Here is a 22,944-nt window from a genome sequence, read left to right as displayed (position 1 = left end):
GTGCTCTCGACCGCGGTCTGAGCTCCAGTATCGCGCGACCGCTTTTCATCGCCGGCGGTAGTAAATTTCTTTCACGATTTACATTAATAAAATGGTGCTTCGTTCGTACAGTTTTTTTTTCTTCTTCATTAGGTTCAACTTTCACGAATCCATTTCAATTCAGGTTTCAGTTCACAGGCCGGAACCGGCCTCTCGTGAAGCCAACGTCAAACTTCCAATTTTTCTTCCCCCAAAGCGGCTTGTTAGCAGCACATTAGATTTATGCTCTTTTAAATGATTTCCCGGCTAACCGAGCTTACTCATCGATCGGTCACGTTACGGTAATAAAACGGGGCCTTCCACATTGTGGCAGGTGCCGATCGATCCAGCCTGAAGGCGTGGGCGCCACCAGTCCTAGTCTCCAAGAAAGAAAGATGCATTTTACATCCTTTTCCTTCGAGAACCCGTTGACCACCGACGGGGAGTGACCCCACGGGGCGAGCGAAAATTACAACAATAAACACAATTGTAATGGTCAGCCAAGATGTCATCGGTAATAAGCGTCAAACGGTGACTAGTCGCTCGAACAGAACGGGAGAGTGTTTACTTAGCCTCCTTCGATGTATTTCCACCATTTGTCAGCCGCCTCGTCGCGTCACCTCACGCGTGTCAGGTTGCGGGTGGTGAAATGGATTTTTAATACTCACGTCAATTTTCTCGGAGCTAATTTTCTATAACAAGAATGCTGACCACAAGCGAGTGGCGGGTAGGACTCATAATTAGTCGAAATATGACGACCTCGGTGACTAAAGTCGCTTGCTCGCACATCAATTAGGCAGCAGCCGCATAATCTACACGGGAAAAGGTGAACCAACAAACGTCAGTTTTCACGGCGACCGACGGCGGTGGCAAACCGTAATGTTCTCTCCTCGCGACGCACGGCACCGCGATCGACATTTGATTGAGGTGACTGACACATATGTATGTGCGCGCTTCTCCCGAGCGAACGGACGGACGGACGGTAACTAATGGCGCTTGGCATGGTGAGCGGCGGCGGTGGAGGTGTTCGTACACGAAGACGCACGGATGCTGCGTTCGGGAGAGGACGACTCCGTTTGAGCACCCACAATAGCGGGGGGGGGGGGGGGGGGGGGACAAGCCAAGGTACGGCAGCGATCGATGCAGGCAAGGTAAACACGAATACCTCCGCTAAACCTGACTATTTCGGGGGGCAATCTGCGGTGAAAGAGTTTAATGTTGTTTTTTGTTGTATTTTTTTTTGTTCCTACATGCGCTGCGCGCAAAAGTCGAGAGGAAAACCAATCGTAAAATAAGACAGGAAAATGTGGTAAGAACACTGTTTTCTTGCTTGTTATTCTTTTTTCAAACAAATATCGAGAGGACAGACTGGGGATTTTAGTGGATGACGACGGCCGGGGGGTCCACCGCGGGCGGGACTGTACCACCGTTTGTTTACACAAATGGTGGACAACGAGCTTCGGTTGGCCGGGGGCGGCATCGCAGTTCCAAAAGTTTTGTTTTTGTATTCTTCTTTGGCTTACCCGCGCGGTAAAGTGGTTTCTGTGTTTGGAAATAACCCGTATAGCTTTCCGGCCCCGGATGAGGTTACCGATAGTGGCCGGATTGCGTCACGCATCGAGCAGCGATAGCTCCGTCTGGTCCGTTGGGCTTAATCTTCATAAAAAAAAAAACGAGAGAGAAAATTTCTACTTTGCATGATGATTCGTAGCGGCAGCTGCAGCAGCACCACGTGGATTAACACGTCTGACATTTTGAGACTTCCGAATCCCTTTACGATACGACTACGTGGTAAACTATCGGGTGAATATCTGATGATTCGCACGGCAGATGAAGCGCGGATTATAAACAAAAACCCGCCTGATGCACCTTGCGCCCGATGGAAGGATGCCGTTCTTGGTGCACCGTCACGTTTTGTAAACATGCCGTGTTTCGACGTGAGTTACGCTGCTACACCGCGTTTCGTCGTCGTTGATCGTCAGTTCTGCGAACGCGGAGTGATTAATTTGAGACCACGTCGACGTCGTCGTCGACATCCCCTACTTCTTCTCCGCGTCCTCTCTTTGCGTAATTGGGTTACAACGCGCGGCTCACCGGCGGTTGAACATATTTTACAGTGATAATAGACAGAGAGCCACATCGCGAGATTTATACTCGGTCGGCTTTACGGTTTGTTTTTTGACCATTCGATCCGAAACCCGAAGGATAATCCCGTCCTGTCCCTTCGAGGGACATAGGTAAATAAATTTTGACTCAACTCTTTTTCAGTGACACTCTCGTGTGGCTTGCTACACAGCTACAGTAGGTCTAGGTTTGGTAGTAAACAAATAAATTTCAGTACCGTCCGTAGCACATTTGGCCGCGCACAGGACGGAACCATTTATCTTTGGGATCCACTAGGTAGAGAGGAAAAAAACACTAGCATAGTGTAGGGAGCTTGCCTTCATTGTTTCTCGGCACGGGATTATTTTGACTTCCAGGACAAAATACATCATGCAGTGCAAATTACACCGGAAATATTTACTCAATTGTGTTCAGTGAAAATAAAAATATTTCGATTCAGAGCAGTCTTTTTTAAATTCTTAAAAATCTAGCAGAAGCGACGCAATTACACAAATGACAAAGTTCAGTTGAAGTTTTGCCTCTCTCATCAAAAAAACTCTAAAACTTTATTTTATCCAGTAATTTTTCTGATACGAAAAATGAACCAAAATTGATCTGATAGACACTTTACTTCGTTGGAGAAACAATTGCATTAAAAGCAATTTTCGTCACTTTTCATAAGCTTTCACTGTTGCTATTAAGTCGTGAAGCTTAATAAAATTAGACAAATTGTGGAGTTTAACGTGTGTTTGTAATATTTTAGAATATTTTTAACAACTTTAACAGTCTTGATAGAGCCTCTCCCGGCTTTTGATAATTTCTACCAGTTTTAACGTAGGATTATGTCTTACTTTAAAAGGGTGTAATACTATGAAAAGTTATGAAAATGTGATTATTCAAATGATTATCACGTTGCTACCACTGAACGAATTTTGAACATCAAAATCATGGTCGGTAGGTGAAATTTGCCCCTTTGCATTCAAACCAAGACTATTTCTTGATAAACCGTCTTTATCAGGATGTTTAAATACTTTGTCTAGCTTGATTTTCGTTCAGAAGGTTGTTTTTCCTGTATGCACCCTCTAACTGTGACCAGAATCGTTGATCTATTATGAGATATACCCGGATGTCTGCTGTATCTCGCACTTATATTATTAGCAATACAGGGCATGCTTATTATTTTTCCGTGCTTGTGGGTAATACGATTTCACTTTTTTTTACACGCTTACTGCTCTATACCGAGTCTCGTTTCTCCTGCCAATTATAATTTCCTTGAGAAGTTTCGTTGTGCGTCCTTCTGGCCAGTTTTATTTTTATTACTGCCAGATTTCAAGTTCAAGATTTGAATGGTTACGTTTAAATTTACTAGAAATTGTGTTCACCATGGTCATGATTGAAAACTAGTTTTCAGGAGTGTTTATTCACAAATGGCTATCATTTTGACGAAGGTTGCTTTTTAACCATGTTTGTCGATGGTTTAAAGCAATCCTTTATAGGACGCTTTCAAAATTAAACTTCCTCCTGTATGACTAGTATTTTTTTTTGAGTATCGCGAGTATTGCTTATTTCATTCTCGAAAAATAGTTGTTGTAAAACTCGTTGGAAGCTTACAAGACAAACAATATTTATTCAAGATAGCCTCAAAATCAAAATTAGTCCTTGGAAATCATGAAATGAAAAGAGTTCAAAGATAAAATTATTTTTTTTAACTTTCTCCGCGTATCGGCGTCTATTGTGAGGGATGTTTGTAGTCTCTTCTTTTAGATAAAATGTTTTCAATAGAAATTTGTGAGAAAATTTTTTAGATAGATTCATCTTGAAGATGAGTGCCATAAAACATTAGAAAAACTTTTATTTAGTTTGGGGAAGTGTTTTCGAGATGTTTTTGAAAAGATATGAAATGTATAAAACCACTCACAGGGTGAATAATTTATTGATGACAGAGTTATAAAGAAGATTTTTCAAGTGTTCATCAATCACCCTTAACCGTGTCAAATTAATGCACTGCTCAAAAAATCAATCTTTTTTGAGAGCTGTTTATAAGGCGTCGTACACAAATTACGTGACGCATGAAGGGGGGGGAGGGGGTTGAGTCCGCGTTACTTATTGTTGCATAGGGGGGAGGGGGGGTAGTTGAGACCGTTACGTAACTGTGATGTTTGCTCAAAATTGCAAATTCGGAAGAAGGGGCAGGATGTCCAGCGTTAGGTAATTTTAGGGGGGGGATGGTCATATCGAACGTTACTTATCGTTACTAAGGGGGGGAGGGGGTCTGAAATCTAGGTTTTTAGCGTAACGTAATTTGTGTACGATGCCTAAATATAAGCCACAAGTACTTTAAAAAAACATGACAAATCATGATAGTCTCTAAAGCATATGTCCAATGAGGGGAGCATCCAGGTAGGAAAGCAGATTGCGTTGTTTGCTTTGAGAATGTTATCGAATTTATCTCAGCAGTGCTCACTACATAGGCGTAGCCAGAAGGGGGCAGGGGGGGGGGGCGTTATAAATAATTGTTTTCGTCCGCCATGGCGAATGTTCCGGTTAACTGCCGGAAGGCCGAACGCAAGATCCACTAAGGACATTGCAGCGGCAAAAGTACCGGGCAAATCCGTGTTGATCACTAACTACTAGTATTTATTTCTATACTTCAAAATACCATTTTTTTATTTCTAAAATTTTGAAGAACTTGCCCCCCCCTAATCGAAATTCTGGCTATGCCCATGGCTCACTACGGTGTACTTCTGTGTATTCTCACTAGAGTGATTCACCACTCTTGTGTTGTTCAGCTGTAGCGTAAGCAGCAAGTGTATAAATTTTCCTGCGAGCAGGAGAAACACAGCATAAAGTAGAATGAAAAAGTATGGTGCAAACAATTGCTACACGCAGCGCTCATGCTAAGCAAGGAGAGAACAGTGAATGTTCACTCTGCTTTTTCCACATATTGAAGAGAATAACAAGCCTGGGAGAGTCTATGAAGCTTCTTTTTAGCTGATATGAAGGTTTGGAAAAGTTTTCTAAAGTTACCGTAATCGATTGTTCAGCGTTCTACCAAATGAAATATGAAAGGAAAGCTGCCAAAATGGAAATAGAATATTTTTATAGAAATGAACTCAATTTATTAGGTTTTAAACAATTCTTGAACGCCGTAGCCTTTCCAGTTTGGTTGCAAGTGTGAGTCGCGCGATGATAATTTTTCATCAATTCTTAGATGATTTAAAAATTAATTTAACTCTAGATCGGGTGTTTTTTCAATGCTTACGTTTAAAATAGGCATTTCAAGCAAAAGCTTGCCTTTTGGAACTTGGCATCCTTTTGAAATCCTATTTCTAGAACATGAATTCTGGGGTGAAAACGACTATTTTCAAAATGCGTGCGAATGTGCGAAATCTCGTTGACTAATCGTTAGTGTTATAATAAATAATTTTTTCAACCTGCTTTTCAACTGTGATTTTATTTGTTTGTTTGTTTATTTGATCGGCCACCACATCTCAAGGCTTTCGGGCATCTGTTATTGTAGATAATCCTATCCTATTATAAATAATCCTAGTGATCATTCCAAATCCTAAAGCTCTAAAAATTTTCAACTTTCTATAAACGGTTTTTTCAAGGTACCTATTCCAAATGCGGTGGAATAGGTACCTTGAAAAAACCGTTTATAGAAAGTTGAAAATTTTTAGAGCTTTAGGATTTGGAATGATCACTAGGATTATTGAACTTCATTTGGAATACGATTATTCTTGAAAACCCAAACTAATATCTTGTTTAAAAAAAAAAAATAGAAATACCACAAAATATTTTTTATTAGTTTTACTAAACATTCAAAGGTTTCTAAGCTCCTATGCTTTAAATGAAGTATTGTAATTATGACGAAATATTGGCAGGAGGAACGAAGTTTCGATAAGGATTCTTTTTATTGATAAAATGTAAATCCCTCTTTTAAAAAATCCGACCAGAGCACAGTAGTACGAGAGCTCAAAATCGTGAACTTTTTGTATTCACTCTCCAAATAATGGTTTTAATGACAAACTGTCCTAAGAAGAAATTTAGTGTATTAAAAACCTAAGCGAATGACATTAAGTTTAAGTTCGAAACTCTAGCACTACTGGTGCTGCAAAATGTAACTTTTCAGTCTTGCACTTTAGAGAAATGGTGTCTTTAGCAAATTTGTAGGCAATGTTGTCACGAAAAACTTTACTGAAGATACTCTTCTTCCATCACCTCTTGCTTTGGAGATATAACAATTGTGTTTACATGTTGAATGAGATGAATATACGGGCTGTGATGAATAATGGAGCAGTTCCCCTATTTACAATTGTGCTGAAGACAATCATATCTCAGAAAAAAAAAGAGTTCGAAGAAAAGTGTTTGAACACACCATTCATCTGAACTAAGCTAAAGACTAAAACGTTAGATTTTACAGTGCCACTAGCGGTGAAGTTCCAAACTGAAGCTTATTGTCATCCTTTGAGGCTTTTTATGTGCTAAATTTATTATAAGCATAATATATCAGTTAATTCAGTATTTAGGAGAAGATGAAAAAAGTTCCCGATTTTGAGCCATTTTTTGGTAATAACTTGGTCTGTGTAGAAGCTATCTTTTTCGTGTCTTCTACAAATTTATGTGTTTTGATGATATATAAATACATGCTGACCATTGCTGCCTTCTAAATACTACAGTTTACATGATAAAAAAAACTCGAATTTTAAGGACCAGTCTAATACGACACTCCAAAATAAGAGTAGTCAGAAAGAAGGTATCCTCAACAAAGTTACCACTTTTCCACTTTGCTGAAGACAGTACACTAAAGTCGCTTTTTACGCGGGGGATACGTGCCGCGTAAAAAAACCGCGTAAATTCCGGAATCCGCGTAAAAAAACAGCGTAAATTCCGGAATCCGCGAAAACAAAACCATCGTTAATTTTGCATTCCGAGTGAAGGGGAACCGAAATTCGGGCAAAAAAAATACCGCATAAATTCCGGAATCCGCGTAAAAAAAACCGCGTAAATTCCGGAATCCGCGTAAAAAAAAACGCGTAAATTCCGGAATCCGCGTGAAAAAAAAAACCGCGTAAATTCCGGAATCCGCGTAAAAAAAGCCGCGTGAAAAAAAACCCGCGTAAAAAAAACGCGTAAAAAGCGACCTTAGTGTATTCCTCTAAAGTGTAAGACTGAAAAATTAAATCATCTCAAGATAGTATGTCAATAAAACAGGCATTTGGAGAGTAATTGACAAAATTTTTACGATTTTGAGCTCTCGTACCACTGTGCAGAGGCTTAGCATGAAGGACTACTTCAGGGAGAGTAATTGTGAGGAAGGAAGTTTCATCAGGATTCTGTCCTCTTGACAAAGTAGGTCCTTCTTATAGTGAACCGGAGAAATATTATTTCCATCCAAAGATTGAAAGTTTCTTAAATAAAAAGAAGAAAAAATCCTCTCCATGAAGTCTCAGTGATGAGTCTATACAGAGAGAAAAAAAACTAAAAATGCAAATGCAAATACGTGTGCATTTTAAAATATCTGATTAATTTTGGGGCATTTCAAAAAGGGTTCATGCAGATATACAATAGCACGAACTTCTCAAAAATAATATTTGACAGCTGATACGTTTTTACTGGAGCCTTCAACCAGCTTTAGGCTGAGGCTGAAGTCGTACATCAATTATATTAATTTGAATTCGGGTGGTCGACATTTAAGGCTGGCGGTTTTAATGGCCTCTATGATTTTATGTGGCACCCTGTGGGGCTGATTCAGAAGTATTGCTATTAACGGTATTTTTTTCGTGTAAAAAACCATTAATAAAGCATCCATTCAACGTTTGTTTCCTTCAAGAGCTTTTCGAATAACATTTCACCAATATTCATCAACATTACGAATAAGTTTACTTTTTTGAAGTTTTTTGTAATTTTAGAATAGTCCGTAATACCTCAATTTTTCATATTTGAGGAAATGATATGCGACTGAAGAATAATAAACTTACTGATGAAAACATTCAGTACTTCGTCTTAGGCAAAGCTTTCTGCTTGAGTAACCGATAATCAATTAGTAGTATTTCTGCTTTATTTTTGCATGTTAGATATTTTATACCTCCAATTGGCAATATTTTTTGATAAAAATAGCATCTTTTGCGACCTTGTTTTATATAACGGAACTCAAATAGGCATCATATACACAAAATTGTAGTGGGGTTAGAAATGCTGCTTTGGTGATGAGTCCGTGTATTGACATCTTAACGTCAAGGATTGAAGCAGTTCAATCACGATTCGTTCGTTATAAAAGGTGTAAACTGGCGGAAAGTTCCAACGCGTAATTTAAGGTATTTTGAAAGGTAAGCAGAGTGCATTCATATCAAGCAGCTCTTTGGTCCAGAACGCATCCTTCAGGACCATTCAACCGATACTTCTCTTCTTCACTGGAGAACTAAGTCCCGACCGATCGGACTCCGGATCCGCGTTTTCCAAAAGTACGATGCGCTGTCCATCGTCGTCCTGCTCACCCACAGACTGCATTCGTGTGCAGCGCAGCACACCGCGACGCGACGCGTTCCTCCTTCCCCCCAAACAAGCCAAAAAGAAGAAAAAACTTTAAACATGTTTATGTTTATGAGACTGCTGCTATTGTTATTATGCTTATGATGAAAAACGATGAAAAGGGGAAAATAATATTTAGGAAATGTATAGAATTTCGCTTGCGATCGCTCTTCGCGTATGTGCGGCGGCGGTGCACGGGGTACGGCCCGGGTACCTGCATCGAGGAGACGAAGACGTGATGTTTACCGGGTTCGAAAAAAGAAGGCAAGCTCCACGGTAGCTTACCTCTGTCATGTGCCTGCAGCAGAGCAACGTTATGTTCGTGAAGAAAACTTGCTCCTTCCCGGAATCCAGGAGTGGCTGGAGTTTATGAATGCAATTCTTTCTTGCAAGTGCACCCGAAAGAAAAGGAACGGCTAAAGTAATTTCCCGAATAAATAAATAATGAAGCATTTGAGAAGCATATTGCATGAATGATGCTTGTTGAGCCGTGGAGGGTCCGTGGGGGGGGGAAGGAATAATTAACAGTTAATAAGTGTTTGCCATATTGTTGATTAGTTCGGTTTCGTTTTCATTCGTGCAGATAAAAAATAGGCGTACAAGTGCAAGCACCAGACCGGTGGCCGGACGACGGTTCTTAGGTTAAGGAACTCATTTTTCCTATCGCTGCTGTGCAGCAGCCTGGCTGCGGCCGCTCCAATCTGGAAGCGTTGCTTCGCCGCCCGACAGCTGCAATCCATTCCGTTCGGTTGTGAGGTGCGCAATGCTGGTGTACACGGAGACGGAGAAACTCGACGCCGTTCGTAAACACATGGCAGGCAGGCAGGCTGGCTGGCTGGAAAGTAAGGTGCTCCGGCCGAGTGCAAGTGTGAGCAATTTCAAGGTAATTCAACTCCTTGTAAACACAAAAGGTTCGCTCGATCGAAGGTGCAGAAAAGGTGAGACCCTCTTTGTTTTCCAATCTGGTCGGTTTTGTTTATACTAGCGAGGGGCGATAAGCCGATAAATAGCGATGAATAAGAAGCTCTTGGATAGCACGGTGTACAGCAGCAGCTGCTGCTTGTTCAGCAAACAAACTTCCGAACGGTTTCAGAAACTGCTAAACACCGGAAAGGTGTCCTGACACTTCGTTTGGTGGTGAATTTTTAATTAAATCGATGACAGATGATTGCACTTTAGCCAAAACAAAGGAGGTGTTCGCTTTCAGCTCGAACTCGTCTATCGTTTTAAGACATCCTATTTATATCTGATTTTTCGATAAAATTGAACATGTGAAAAAGTTCTTTGTAATTTTGTTTCTTGAGATTTAATACTCTTATATACTCTGTAATACTCTTAACAATGATTGTTAATTTTAAAGTGTTCTATATAAATTTAATTGTATTATTCTAATTCCGTACAATTTTAAAGATCTAAAACAATCACAAAGGGATGTGAAAATCCTGCACTTGGCTATAACGTTAAACGCACAAAAGGTGAACACTCTTTTTGGTGGTAAATTTTTTAATTAAACCGATGACAGATGATCGCAACTCCGGCCAAAACAAAAGAGGTGTTCGCCTTGGTCGAACCTTCCGAATAGGTAGTAGCTCTTGAAATTTAATTAAACCAATTTCGCACTCTCATGAACAACGCATTAATCACAGGTTACTCATCCCTCAGGCCGTAGCCACCACTGGGGCATAGAGCAGAAAATCAAAATGTTAACCTCCGGTGCTCCTGAGGTTAACCTGCCGCTGCTTCTTCTACTACTGTTCCTCTCGACAAACAACAACCCCCCGAAGCCGTTCCGGAAACAACAAATGAAAGCGTCATATGTGTCGGGCTTCTTTTTTTGCCCCTACCGAAGGCTGAACATTCCCCTGATTGAAGTTGGGGATAATTAATTACGTGAACCTTTCCTTGTTCTATCTCTGGCCAGCTGCCCGCCTGTGAACCGCAGTTGCAAAAAAAGGTTTGACCAACTCTAATTGCTTCCACTCACAAAAGTGAAATCGTTGTTAGCCACTGGAAGCTGGAGAGCACACAATCACATTCAAAAAGGGTGTGAAAAGGTATTATTTGACCACAGAAGAAAATAAACAGCCTCTCCAGGCGGGCTCCGTACCTGACTTAATTTTTTTCTTTGTCTGCCTGCCCAATTCATTGGGTGACCTGTCGACTCCTTGTCCGCTCCTGCCAGTTCTGACAACTCTCTTCGCAGTCAATTATCCATTCGGTAGGACTCTTCCAGGGATTGAGGTTAGGAAAAAAGCTGTCTCACCCGGAGGAAACCTGACCTGAATGGATGACGTCGAAGTGACTCACAGGTTGTTCGCCGACAGGCAGTCAGACGCCCTCGCCCTCGGTCCGCAGATTGTGTACGCAAATTGAAGAATCATTTATTTCTCCCCTCTGAGTTCCTTGGTACAATTCCTCTGTCAGAATCTGCTATCGGTTTGTGTAACTCTTAGACTTGGTTGTGTCCTCCGTCTTACGTCATCCGTCGAGTCGAACCTGGTTAGCAGAGCAACACAGGGAGGGAAGGTTATTTCGTCTTTCTTTCTTTCGGTTCACTGCCTGAGAAAGGAAGGGGGAACTCTTGTGGTGAGAGAAAGGCAAAATTTGGCAGAGGGAAAAGTACAGCAGCAGCAGCCGGAGGAGGATGGGTCTAATTTGGGAGGGTTATACCTTGAAACGGTATACACTTTGATCGTCCCGAAAGGCGACACGATGTCGGCAGCAACGGAACCACGCGCGTGTGTGTGTCTCGGACTGATTGGTTGCTGGGGTCGGAGGAAACAAGTGCTTTCTTGGGCCAGAGTCTACACACCGCGAGGACAGGTGATTCTATGCGGGTGGGTAATTTTCGAAAGACTTGTCGTGAGTGTTATTGTGGGTCGACTGGTAAGGTTGGGCGAGATTTCGAATTTTGTTGAATTTCGCTAAATTCTGCTAGAAATTAACCGGAATTTGTCATTCAGAAACTGCACAATTATAGGAATTATAGACAAATGTACAGAAAAATCGTGACAAAGTGTGGAGTTTCGTCACCCAAAATCTCGATTTCGCCCAGCCTTAGTCTCAGCTGAAGACACCGTGTAAGAGGTTATCAAACGATATTATTTACAACATGCAGTGTGTGTACTTGCCTAGCATAATCGTTAACCAAAGTAGGCGCTTTATTTGGAAGTGATTTGGTGAGCTCTGGGGTAGGGGATTTCGCTAGCTTCGACGCGTGTCCGCATCCTGCTGGCCACGTCGTAATCAGCATCTGACTGAGTGAGAAGAGGGTGACGATTTAAATGCGCACATACACATCCACACTAGCGATGCGCACCTTGCCAGTTGCGGCGGTTTGCCTAGGTACACGCACCCTTCTGCGGACGAGTATTTTTAATTTAAATACAGCCAGCCGCGAGGGTGCGACCGGACTGGAACAAAAGGTGCACGCTGCTAACAATGCGATTAGAATGGACCTTTAATGATTTTAGGTTTCGACTGAATGCAACGTTGCCAAAGTAAATTTAATTTTGATTTTCAATAGTGCAACTCTCAGTGACAGTAATATGATAAAATCAAATTCTTCGCGTCCAGCCGGTGTGGTTGAACAAGCGCCAAGCTCCGCCTTCGCCTCGCTTTTAAAACCGGTTTCAGTGTATCAATCCATCGCCATTGCAGAGCCAGCCGGAGAATTTTACCTGTTGTGTAGTGCTACACACAGTGCCCATCCCAATTGAATTACGGCTTCCTCAATTGATGATACATACATGCACGCACACACGACGGGGACGATAGCTAAACTGTTCCCACTCACACTGACCAAACGAACGACTGTCAAAGCGACGGCGGCGTCGCTGACGCACACGTAGATTATCTTCGAAAAGTTCTTCGGACATTATGCTTTGTTGCTGTGAAAGCAAAAATCATTATGGCGACCGTAACAACGCGATGACGTGGCGCAAAAATCTCAAACACAAAATCGACACAATCAGTACCTGGTTCCTTATCGCCCCGCAAAGTGCTATTTTCGAAATTGTGTTGATCAAGCACCACCAGGAAACTATTCGGCTTATCAACTTTTGCCTTTGTGGAATATGTGGAACGCAGACTAAGTACACCTTGTTCGGCTTATCACCGAGCCGCGCTCAGCTTGCGATCGCACTCGTGTAATGCTGACCTCACCCGAGAGCGCACGGCGATTCTTGGAAATTGGGCCCCGCTTTTAATCAACCCTAATTGATCGAACGGAAGAACGCTGTCATGTCCGCACGTAAACCGACGACGACGACGACGAGCGAGTGCCCAAAGCAATAAAAAGTGTAACTTTATTACCTTTTCTGCTCGAGCACGGTACCGTGTGCGCGACCCATCCAAGATGGCGGTTGTCACCATCAGTTGAGCGAGCGAGAGATCAAAAGGTGTTCTGTACCGTCGCCGCTCGTACGTAATAAGTACTGAAGTTGATCGATTGGAACGAAGAAATATTTCCTTTTTTTGGTTTGCGTCCTTTTGATCAGCCCGGTACGTGTGCACTATTGCCACCGACAGCAGCAGCAGCAGCAACAGTTGTAATTGCAGCTTACCGATGATGAGCGATCGAATTTCCTACGCGCGGGCGGCTGTGACTGCGGCGGCCACCAACCGTCCAGTTCGGGCGGTTCTGGTTTGACAGGCCACACGATGGCGTCAGTCGGCGCGGTTCGCTGCTGGTGCGGTATTAAATTGCACAAGCTGTCGATCGTGGTCCGTGGTAGGAATTTGGATCTGGTTTTTTTTGCGCGCTTCACTTGCGAAATCTAGGAAGTACAGCGGTGGTGAAATATGACGGTTGAAGTTGTATTTTTTTTGCGCAAAACGGTCAAAATACGATTGAAATGATTGATAAATGGTACTCAAAAAACTCAATTCTCAACTCAACAATTTATTTCCAGATGACAGTCATAACTTCCTAAAAGTTAGTCAAAATGGAAGGAAAAGCCAGTAGATCGATCTAAACAATATAGAAGAATTGAAAAACTAGTTTAATGCTGAATCGATGCTGCTAAATAAAAGCCAAAATTTTGCAAAAATGTGAGTCTATTTATACTCGACAGGAAGCATCTGCATTTTCAAGCGTCATCTACTTGTTGCGCTTTCAAGAAAGTATACTAGAAAAAAATCAGTGAATTACACAATATGTGAAACGCATGAATCTTTTTTTTTTCAAATTAAAAGCAAGTCGAAAGACAAAAAAATCAGAATTACGTTTAGCGTCAATTGATTATTGATGATTTTGTGAATATTATTTATTCCAACATTAAATTGCAGCAAAATCATATAAAAGCTGTTGTCTCGATCTAAAATATGCACGGCGAAGCGCATGACAACTTACTATGATTAATTGTTAGAAATCTCTCGTATGATATTTCGTATTGGCTCTGACACAAGTGAAAGAGATTTTAAAGGCTGTTCGCACCTACGCGTTCTCATATGCAATTGTCAATTTATGTGTGAAAACAAAAGTAAAAATATTCCCTTTCATCACTTTCGCAAGTAAAAACTTAAAAATTCAAGTCCAACAAAAACTCTATGCAATAATATTTACTGTAACATTTTCAAATGAAACGTAACAGAAAAAATTCTTGAGCTTTCAGATCTGTTTTGGGATCATATGAATCATGGACTTGAACTAACGTAGTTGTGTCCGGAAATTATTTAGTTTCACACAAGTGCACATGACCTTCTTATTTACTTTGAATGCCAATCAATTACACTGGTCGACAAAAGCGAAAAAAATGTTGCTCAACAGCTAAAAATAGTTGTCCTAAAAAGATTATAGCTTTTTGCATTCCTGTAAATGTCAGTGTCCCTAGTATATGCAGAGGTATATCAAAACTTCGTCGCTTTAACGTTATGTTTACGATTAAACTCATTTAAGTTTCTGAAAAAAGGTAGGGACACCAAAGTTCACAGGAATGGTTGAATATCTATAATCTTTCATTTTTTCTGGCTTTAGGGATGCACCTGCGTTGACCAGTGTGATCGGACCAGCCATTTTATTTTAGATGTAAGTATTTAAAGTAAGTATTTGAAATAACTTTCCGTTAAATAGTGTAGTAACTCGCATGCAAAATTGTCCCGATCATGGTACATTTTCAGACTGTTCCAATCATTTGTCGTCATTAGAGGGTACCTGTTATGGTTTAACCTCCAATTCTGCGACTACGATTTGTGACGTAGAATTACGTCTTATATATAGGGGTAAAATTGGAAAACTAAAAACATCGAGAGCGCCACGAAAATTGTCCACTTTCAAATGGTTAAGACTCAGTCAGTTTCCAACGAATTTTCTTGTTCTTACAGCAATCGATTGGAAACTTAGCTATGCATCCACAAAAATGAGCAGAATTATGGTTTTGTGATGCTAATTTTCATACTATTGAAAAATGAGAGCATGACTTGAACGCGTGAACGTTCACCCAATCAGTGCTAAAACAAGGTCTTATTCCCTAGTCAAATACTTTATAACAAATTTGTTGTTGTTGTTTCACTCGCTTTAGTCCACAAAGACACGCCTAACGGAAGTTTATCTCTCAGTAGTCACATATAAAAGCTAACATACAGAAATTTAGTCATTATTGTGTAACCGATTACTGCAGAAAGAGGACGGTTTGCTCTTACTGGAAACTGGCTTGACCTGCAGCCGGCAGAGCAGCTGATTCTAGCGTTGAGCAGGCAACTCATTCGATCGCAGCATTCCACAGCAGACAAAGCAACTAGCGGACCGCAGCACTGCACCACATTGCTGAACATGTCCGGACAGGTTCGTAACTTTGTCCGGATTTATCGCGTAGCATCAGTAATTTACCCACTACTTGCGATCGTGTTATATAAACAGCCTTTTCAACTATTTTTATAGTTCCAGGACACCACATGCCTTCTTCAAGTTCTTTCAATTATGCAGTCTTCACCAGAAATTTTCATACAACAAAACACAAAAGACCAATCGAAAATTGACGAGAGTGATAGTTTGCAGTTGTTGGTAGAAGCCTCAGTTGATAATAAGACGTTTCTGATGTGGTATTATTAAGCATCTGTAAATGATGAAAAGCGGTGGTTTTCAATTTGTACCCCTGACATTTTGATGATAGACCAACAATAAAGTTAAATTATAAAATTTCAGCAGAAAACAGTAGTCTAATCTAATAGTTGAATACAAAAACAACTATTCAGTTTCATTATTCATTTAAAAATATAAACAAAAACCCAGGATTTCGTCAGCTTCCGATTTCTTATTCCAAAATTGGCTACAGCTTACAAAATAAAATAAAACAATAACATGAAATATCATAAAGTAATAAATATCATGAAACATCAAAAAATAACGAATCATGTATTGAAGATCTTACCGAGAAAATAAAATAATATTTGGTTGAATCAACAAACAAAAAACGCATGTCGCAAATGTAAAGTTATCGAAGTTATCAAAAGGACGTTTCCTTTTCAAACACCTGGACACGTTTCCCGTTAAGACAACGGGATTACACCAAGGCATGTCTCTGAAGAACAAACGGACAAATCGTCTCTGCACACGCTTTAATCTCAAACTCCTCGATAGCTGATGCGGAGTCCAAACTACGCTTGCGTTTTCCAACATGGGACGCACCAAAGAGTAATATAATGCTTTCGAGCAATGGGAGTCCTTGAAATCATATCCAACTTTTGCGATAAAATCGAGTTGCCTAATGGTTCTAGAAATGATCACTGTACGGTGCCTTTCAAAGGTCAGTCTTAGGTCCAGGATAACGCCAAGATCGGTTACGTGATCAACTCTTTTTAGCACTTGTCCGTCAATGACGTACGCAAAAGTTATCGGTGATTGGACCCGGTGATATGTAATCACTTCACGTTTTGGTGTGCTAGAATTTACAACACGTCACAAAGCAGCCAACTAGTGACTGTGAACGATAATTAACGTTTACGATTAAATCATCGGCGTAAACATGTCTGCAATCAATTTCTGAAGCGCTGGCAGTGTCGTTGAAATAAAAATATAAAAAGTGTCCCTAGATTACTACCCTGCGGTACACCAGGTTTATTCATAAAGGAAGCTGAGACAACTGAGCCAAGCTTAACTTGCAACTTTCTATTACACAAGAGTGATTCTAACCACATGACGAAACGCAATGCAGCTCCCAATCGGGATATTTTCTTCAGCAGTGTACGATGGTCAATACGATCAAAAACAACTTTTGGGCTGGTATATATAACATCGACTTGCGCTTTGCGCTCAATTTTAGCGGCACACTTTAATGTGAAGTTTATGAGGTTCGTTGCTATAGAACGGCCAAATACGAAAGGGGCCATGCCTAAACCACGTGGTCATATTTTGATCACTTTTTATACTTTTTATATTTTTATCAACACATTCATGAATATTTTTCGTGACAAAGTTCTAAAATAAAAGATACTATTCGTGACCAAATCACGAACATTACTATTTTAGTGTTTTTTTTTTATTTCGCCGATGAAATTTAGAGATGATTGAATGTGTACATATAAGTAATAACTAGAACAAGTTGAATTGCGATAATTGCCAAGAGCTATTTCCAAACGCAATCCCCTTTTCATGGAGAAAGTATATCGCCTACCCCTTAAAATTTTCTCGCGCCTTCAAAAGAATTAGGCTTTAGATAGTATTCGTAGTATTTTTAATATTTTAGAAACACGAAAAATTAAATTTATTGATCTTTTGAGGCAAATGTCTGTTATAAGTAACTCATGTTGTATTCTTGTTACAAAATACATGAAAATTTTCAAGGGAAACGTCTAAATCATATTATGGTTTAATTTTATAATCGACTACTTTCGCCCCTTCAGCAAGTATTTCTCCCATTTTAGTGAGCCAACAAACTTCAGGTGTTCGTCACCAATTATTCTTGGTGATTTTTGTAAACAAGGTGCATTCCTCCGATTATAGATCATTTCTTGATTCTTCAATAAAGATCAATTGATGCGGGGACTCATTTGAGACAATACCGATCGAACGTTAGTTTCAGGGAATATGTAACCTTATTAAATTGAACTATATTTTTTGTTACTTGATTAAAAAAGGATAGTTACTAAAATCCGGAACTTTCATAAAGATCACATATTCTTCAATGACAACATTTGGCATATGTTTCCTTACAAAAGTCACGGTGACTAAATAGTAACATTTGTTGGCCAAAGCCCGATGTTTACTTTTTCTGATTTTTATTTAAACCAAAAGAGGTGATTACCAAAATCACTGTGACAATGTTTATAACTTATCAGTTTTTTCAAAAGGTCACGAACTCTATTAAACAAAACTTTTTTCAAATATTTTCTTACAAAAGTCACATTGACTAACCGGGGAAACTATTTCTATAAAAAGTCATTGTGCATTTGTAAGAAAAATTTAAATGTACCTCTTAATTTATTGGTGACTATTCTAAGACAAAAATCCATTTGTACTTCAAATTATCACCGTGACTACATAATGGGAAAAATACTTTCGTTTCACAAGTGAAATGAATTCGTTTGTGACTCATTAGAGAAAAATAAATAAATTGTAGTTCAATGATCACGGAAACAAAATAAATGAAATATTTGTTTTTTGATCATAGCTTTAGTGTCTTTTGTAAGAAAATAAACATAAGTTTTTATAAAAAAAATAAAGGTTACTCTATTACAAAAACTATTTCCATATTATTTTAAAAACGTTCGGGGGACAATTGTAAGAAAAAAGTCCTATTCTATTTGTGACTCTCGTGCGGATTGGGAAGTCAAAGTTCAAACGTTTCGGGATTGTTTTCTACGTCATTTTTTCTCACCCAATTTAGTCTTCTTACGCGGTCCTTTACAAATTTGGAACGCATCTCCCGCGTAAAAAAACCTGACTGTATGTCGCATTATTACAAAAATCTATAAAATTTATTTCAATATCGGCTATTTACTAATTACTGTTTTTTATATATCAGCTTGAAAAGGGTAGTTTTCTGATCGAAACGAGATTTTTAGTAAAGTTTTATCGTTGTCCTTCGATTTTTAAATGAAGAAAAAAAGAATAACAGTAAAAATCGCTCGAAATCGCTGGAATGACAGTTGGTACACGGGCGAACTGTCATTGAAGCGATTTCGAGCAGTTCAAATTCGTGATTTAAAACCCGAAGGACAACGATACAAAATACCAACAATAGATCTACTATCAATGGTCGCTGTAGTTCAGTCTCAGGAAAAAAAAACGATATATAATTTTTGAAAATCGCGTTTTGCTTCGAAGATGCAGCTCTTTCAGATGATTTGAAAAACTGGTATAGCTTAACAACCCAATTGTTGCTTTTTTCCAATGTTGTATTGTTGTTATTTTGTCATAAAATTTACTCTGTTTTTGATACCAAGTTAATTTTTTTCCCTGATGTTTTTTCAGTTTTCCCTAATATTTCCTGAGTTATCAGCTTTACCCACGGGTTTTTCGAACTTAGGTATCAAAAAAATGTTTTACATTTTATCTATCCAATGGCTTATGAATTACTGCAATCCATTGGATGATTAAATAATTGTTGCCTTTTGAAATATGACGTAATATTCCAGGAAGCTTCGTTTTCGCTTTCGCAGAATGTATCACAGTAATGGCTGCAAATTATCGACACTTTAAACAAAAATGGCTAAAACAGTATTTTCACTGTCTCAAGTTGAAACGACATTCAGTATCCAGGTAAAAATGCCAAATGTTTTTTTTAACCTGCATTGAAAATCGTACAATCGTGGCAATTTTGAATGGTGTTTTCATATATGTATTTTTACATGCAAATTGGCTGACGCAATATTTATGTGATGCGAATAAATACGTTGAATAGGTTTCAAATATCGGATGAAATAAATGACCGAAAGCTTCGTCAAATATCAAACAAATGTCACGCAATCCACATTGAAAAAATATTGTTCCGATTTTCAGGGTTCTCCGAATTTACCAGTCCAACATTCACACGGGAATTGCAGTTATTAACACAAATACTAAATCTATATGTATAGTGCCGTGTCGATTAAACGTTTCGATAAAATAATCGGGACAGAGGTAATAAGATTAGCAGGGGCGACTCGTGGCTGTTGAACCTACCTGTTCAACTAGAAACTCTGAAAATCAGAGTTTGGGGAAGTAACTACAATTTTATCCGCGAATAAAAGCAAGTAATTCCCTTTGTTACTATTTAAAAATAAAACTAAAAAATAAGAAAATAACAGCATGAATTTGGATTTTAGATTCATTTTTTGCCTGACGTCCCCATCTGCAATGCACAGGTTGCACCTACGGACGAGTCGCCCCTGAAGATTAGATTTATTTTGGTTTTGATACATTGCCTTCAACATTTGCAGTAGAAATTACTGCAACTAACTCAGCTTCTCATGTTCCTATAAAATGATGGGAAATGTTTTAGGGTTTTTGTGCCTTCAGTATTTGAAAACGAATTTATTTGTTTTCATTTATTTTAGAAATGATTGTTAACTAAGTCTCAAATGACTGGCTTGTCAAAATTTGATTACAGAAAGAACAGTTTTAGAAACTTATATAAACTGATCTATAATTTTTCCCATTATTTCACTTTTAAACACTTTTAAACTTCATTCAAAATTGATTGTTGTGTTGCTCTGAACATGCAGCGCAAAGCCTATTTTAACACTATCAGGATATTGTATGACTTCATGCAGATCAGAAATACACTGGAATTTTTTTTGTACAAGTTCACTTAACACTTATAATCAGATAACAAGACAGTAGTGGTTTTTTCAAGTCAAGAATGGAACCGTTTGTAGTGATTTTGGTTATTTTCCTTAATTCAAGTTTGAAAGTAGTATAATTTTGCAATGATCTGCGATTCAATTCTAGGGTGTCATGAAAAACAAACGAAAATGGTGCCAACCGAGATCAATCACCCTTAAATCACAAATGTAAACAAACTGAATTATCACTGTCTGATGTAAACATTACAATCCGAATCTTGAAAGTTTTTTTTTTATAAATAAAACATGTATTTAATAGTTGAAATTACTCAAAACTCTTCTAAAAAGCACAAGTATTCTATCAGTTTTTGTGTATTTTTCGCTATCTTTCGGTACCAAACTACTTATTTCATCGTAACAGTTACAATCGAAATAAATAATAAACCTTCAGCTTTTGTTACAAATCGAAAGAGGAAACAGTTTTTACACCCCAATTGGAGTAAATTTGCATTGTCATTATTTTATTTTAGTTGCTTTTTCGAGGTTTGCTGTCATTGTCAGTTACACCTTTATCTTAGTTCACGCTAGAATCGAAGGTAACACTTTTTCTCCAATTATTCTGCACAATAACGGTTCTGGTTCAAGTTCCGAGACCATAAAATGAAAACCAAGTTTTTGTTTTGCTCACAGGTAACAAATTTGTGCAACTTTTCTCTTTGTTCTTTTCAAACAACAAAGGTCGCAAAAGGCTATTGTTTTAGGTCTGGTATGGTGGAATAAGAACCAGAAGAATTTAAATTCCAACAAATCGTAAACACTTCTTCTTTTGTTGTGTTTCTCCACATCCTGCAACAATTTATTGTGTCAAGGTGATCACAACAATGAACTTTTCTCGTCCATTTTAATTTTTTTCAACAAAAAAAAAAAAAGAAAAACAATAGTATGCAATACGTACACTGCAGGGCGAACTTCGCCGACGACGGCATGATACTGTCCTCTTGTCCGAAGCGGGGCGGCACCAGGCAAGACAACATTTGGAATCACTTGTTATTTTTTGTTTCGCGCGGGGGTTGATGCCCTTACCGCCGCTGCTGCTACTGCTATTTGCCCTTGCACCTTCCTTACTGCCACGCACAAAAACAAAACAACAGAAAAGAAAAACAACTCCGTTCAAGACGTAGTCACGGTGCTTTGGAACAACTATCTACTACAGGCTCAACAATCGATCGCGAAGGGAACACAATTGTGTCAATTTTCTACGTCGATCAGCGAACAGCATCCACTGTAAGTTGGGTGCAACATTGCACTGGCAGATGATTCCATTTTGTCGCTTTTTTTCTCCCTCTAGTCACTGGATATTCCACACACTCTGTTTTGCGCGTTTTTTTTTCTCTCTACGAAACACTAAACTCAATCGGGCGGACACTTGAGGGGGAACCTCGAACCAAGAGGATCACCTTTTCGTTGTTTCAGGTTACACGGCTTTTGTCATTAATACACGGCAATTTTTGTTTTGTTTTCGTTGTCAACTTGTATTGCGGTCGCAGATTCTTGTTCCGCCTTTCTTCTTTCAGCAAAACTACACTTTCAGGATCTTGTCACCACTAAGCGCTAAGTATTCCTTTGTTTTCCGCGTGACACACCAAACAATCACGGTAAGGTGTGCGATTCTTTGTTGGACCGGCCAATGTTTTCTCCACCAATTACGACGGAACGATATTCGCTCTTAACTTGACTGCTGTACTGACGGGGCCGCGCGTTTCGTCAACTCGACAACCGGAAACGGATTAACCGCGCGGTTTGTTCACCTACTATCGGAGACCGTGTGGTAGCTTTCTGTGCGCTACCTTCAGGGGGCGGAGAAGGGGGCTATTCACGGATCTGTCGGGGTTATTTTGTTGTTGAAATTCTATGTATAATCAAATCACTCTCGGGACACTCTACACTAGCCTAACAATTGCTGTGGACATTCCGTGGAGCACCCATAATCTCGTGTTTACGCTGCGACGTTTCGGTCGCTACTAAATTGTATGTACGATAGGTACAACACACCGCATCAACGCCAGCACCAGGCGTATATCTCACACCGATGAAACGGCCCCGACGACCATCAGAAGATCGTCCTCCTCTCCTGCTGAGTACCTCCACCTTCTCCTTCCTTCGTACGTTCGTACGTACGCCGTAAAACACGTTTCAGTCAACGATTGTGTGTAGAATCAATCCACCGTCGTTGCGTCGTCGTTCGTCGCTCTCAGCCGTATGTGTATGTGTGTTTGTGTGAAGTCCATCTACCGGTGTGCAGCAGCTCACCAGCAGCACCCTCATCTTTTGCAATCCTGTCAGAGAATACACGACAGTAAAAGAAGAAGACAAAAAAAACAGTAACCTACCAGATGATGTTTGCTTGCTTACTTGCCGTATAAGCTCGTAGGTACGAATCGTACAATACATAACAACTCCGAATCTCAGGTTCACTGCAAGCACTCATTCACTCACCTCTGCAGGGGAAAGAAAGTTCATCCATTCGGGTCTAACGAAACCCTTCTACGCTTACTTTGCCGAGTAGGCAGATGAACTTTCATTCATCAT

General features: G+C 39.6%; 1 protein-coding gene across 1 annotated transcript in view; it reads right to left on the bottom strand.

Moving 5' to 3' along the window:
* The window catches only part of LOC129718040 (zinc finger protein 1), an 88,005-nt gene extending 65,601 nt beyond the window's left edge, over positions 1-22,404 (bottom strand). The window contains exon 1 of the mRNA XM_055668440.1: positions 21,311-22,404. Coding sequence (XP_055524415.1) covers positions 21,311-21,389 — 79 coding nt within the window. The 5' untranslated portion in view covers positions 21,390-22,404. The remainder of the gene's footprint in view (positions 1-21,310) is intronic.
* Between the last annotated feature and the right edge of the window lie 540 nt (positions 22,405-22,944).

The sequence above is a fragment of the Wyeomyia smithii genome, chromosome 1 (genome assembly GCF_029784165.1).
Source record: "Wyeomyia smithii strain HCP4-BCI-WySm-NY-G18 chromosome 1, ASM2978416v1, whole genome shotgun sequence".
In the NCBI taxonomy this organism is placed as follows: domain Eukaryota; kingdom Metazoa; phylum Arthropoda; class Insecta; order Diptera; family Culicidae; genus Wyeomyia; species Wyeomyia smithii.
The sequence above is the reverse complement of the archived record's forward strand: the minus strand, read 5'-3'. Positions and strand labels throughout refer to the sequence as shown.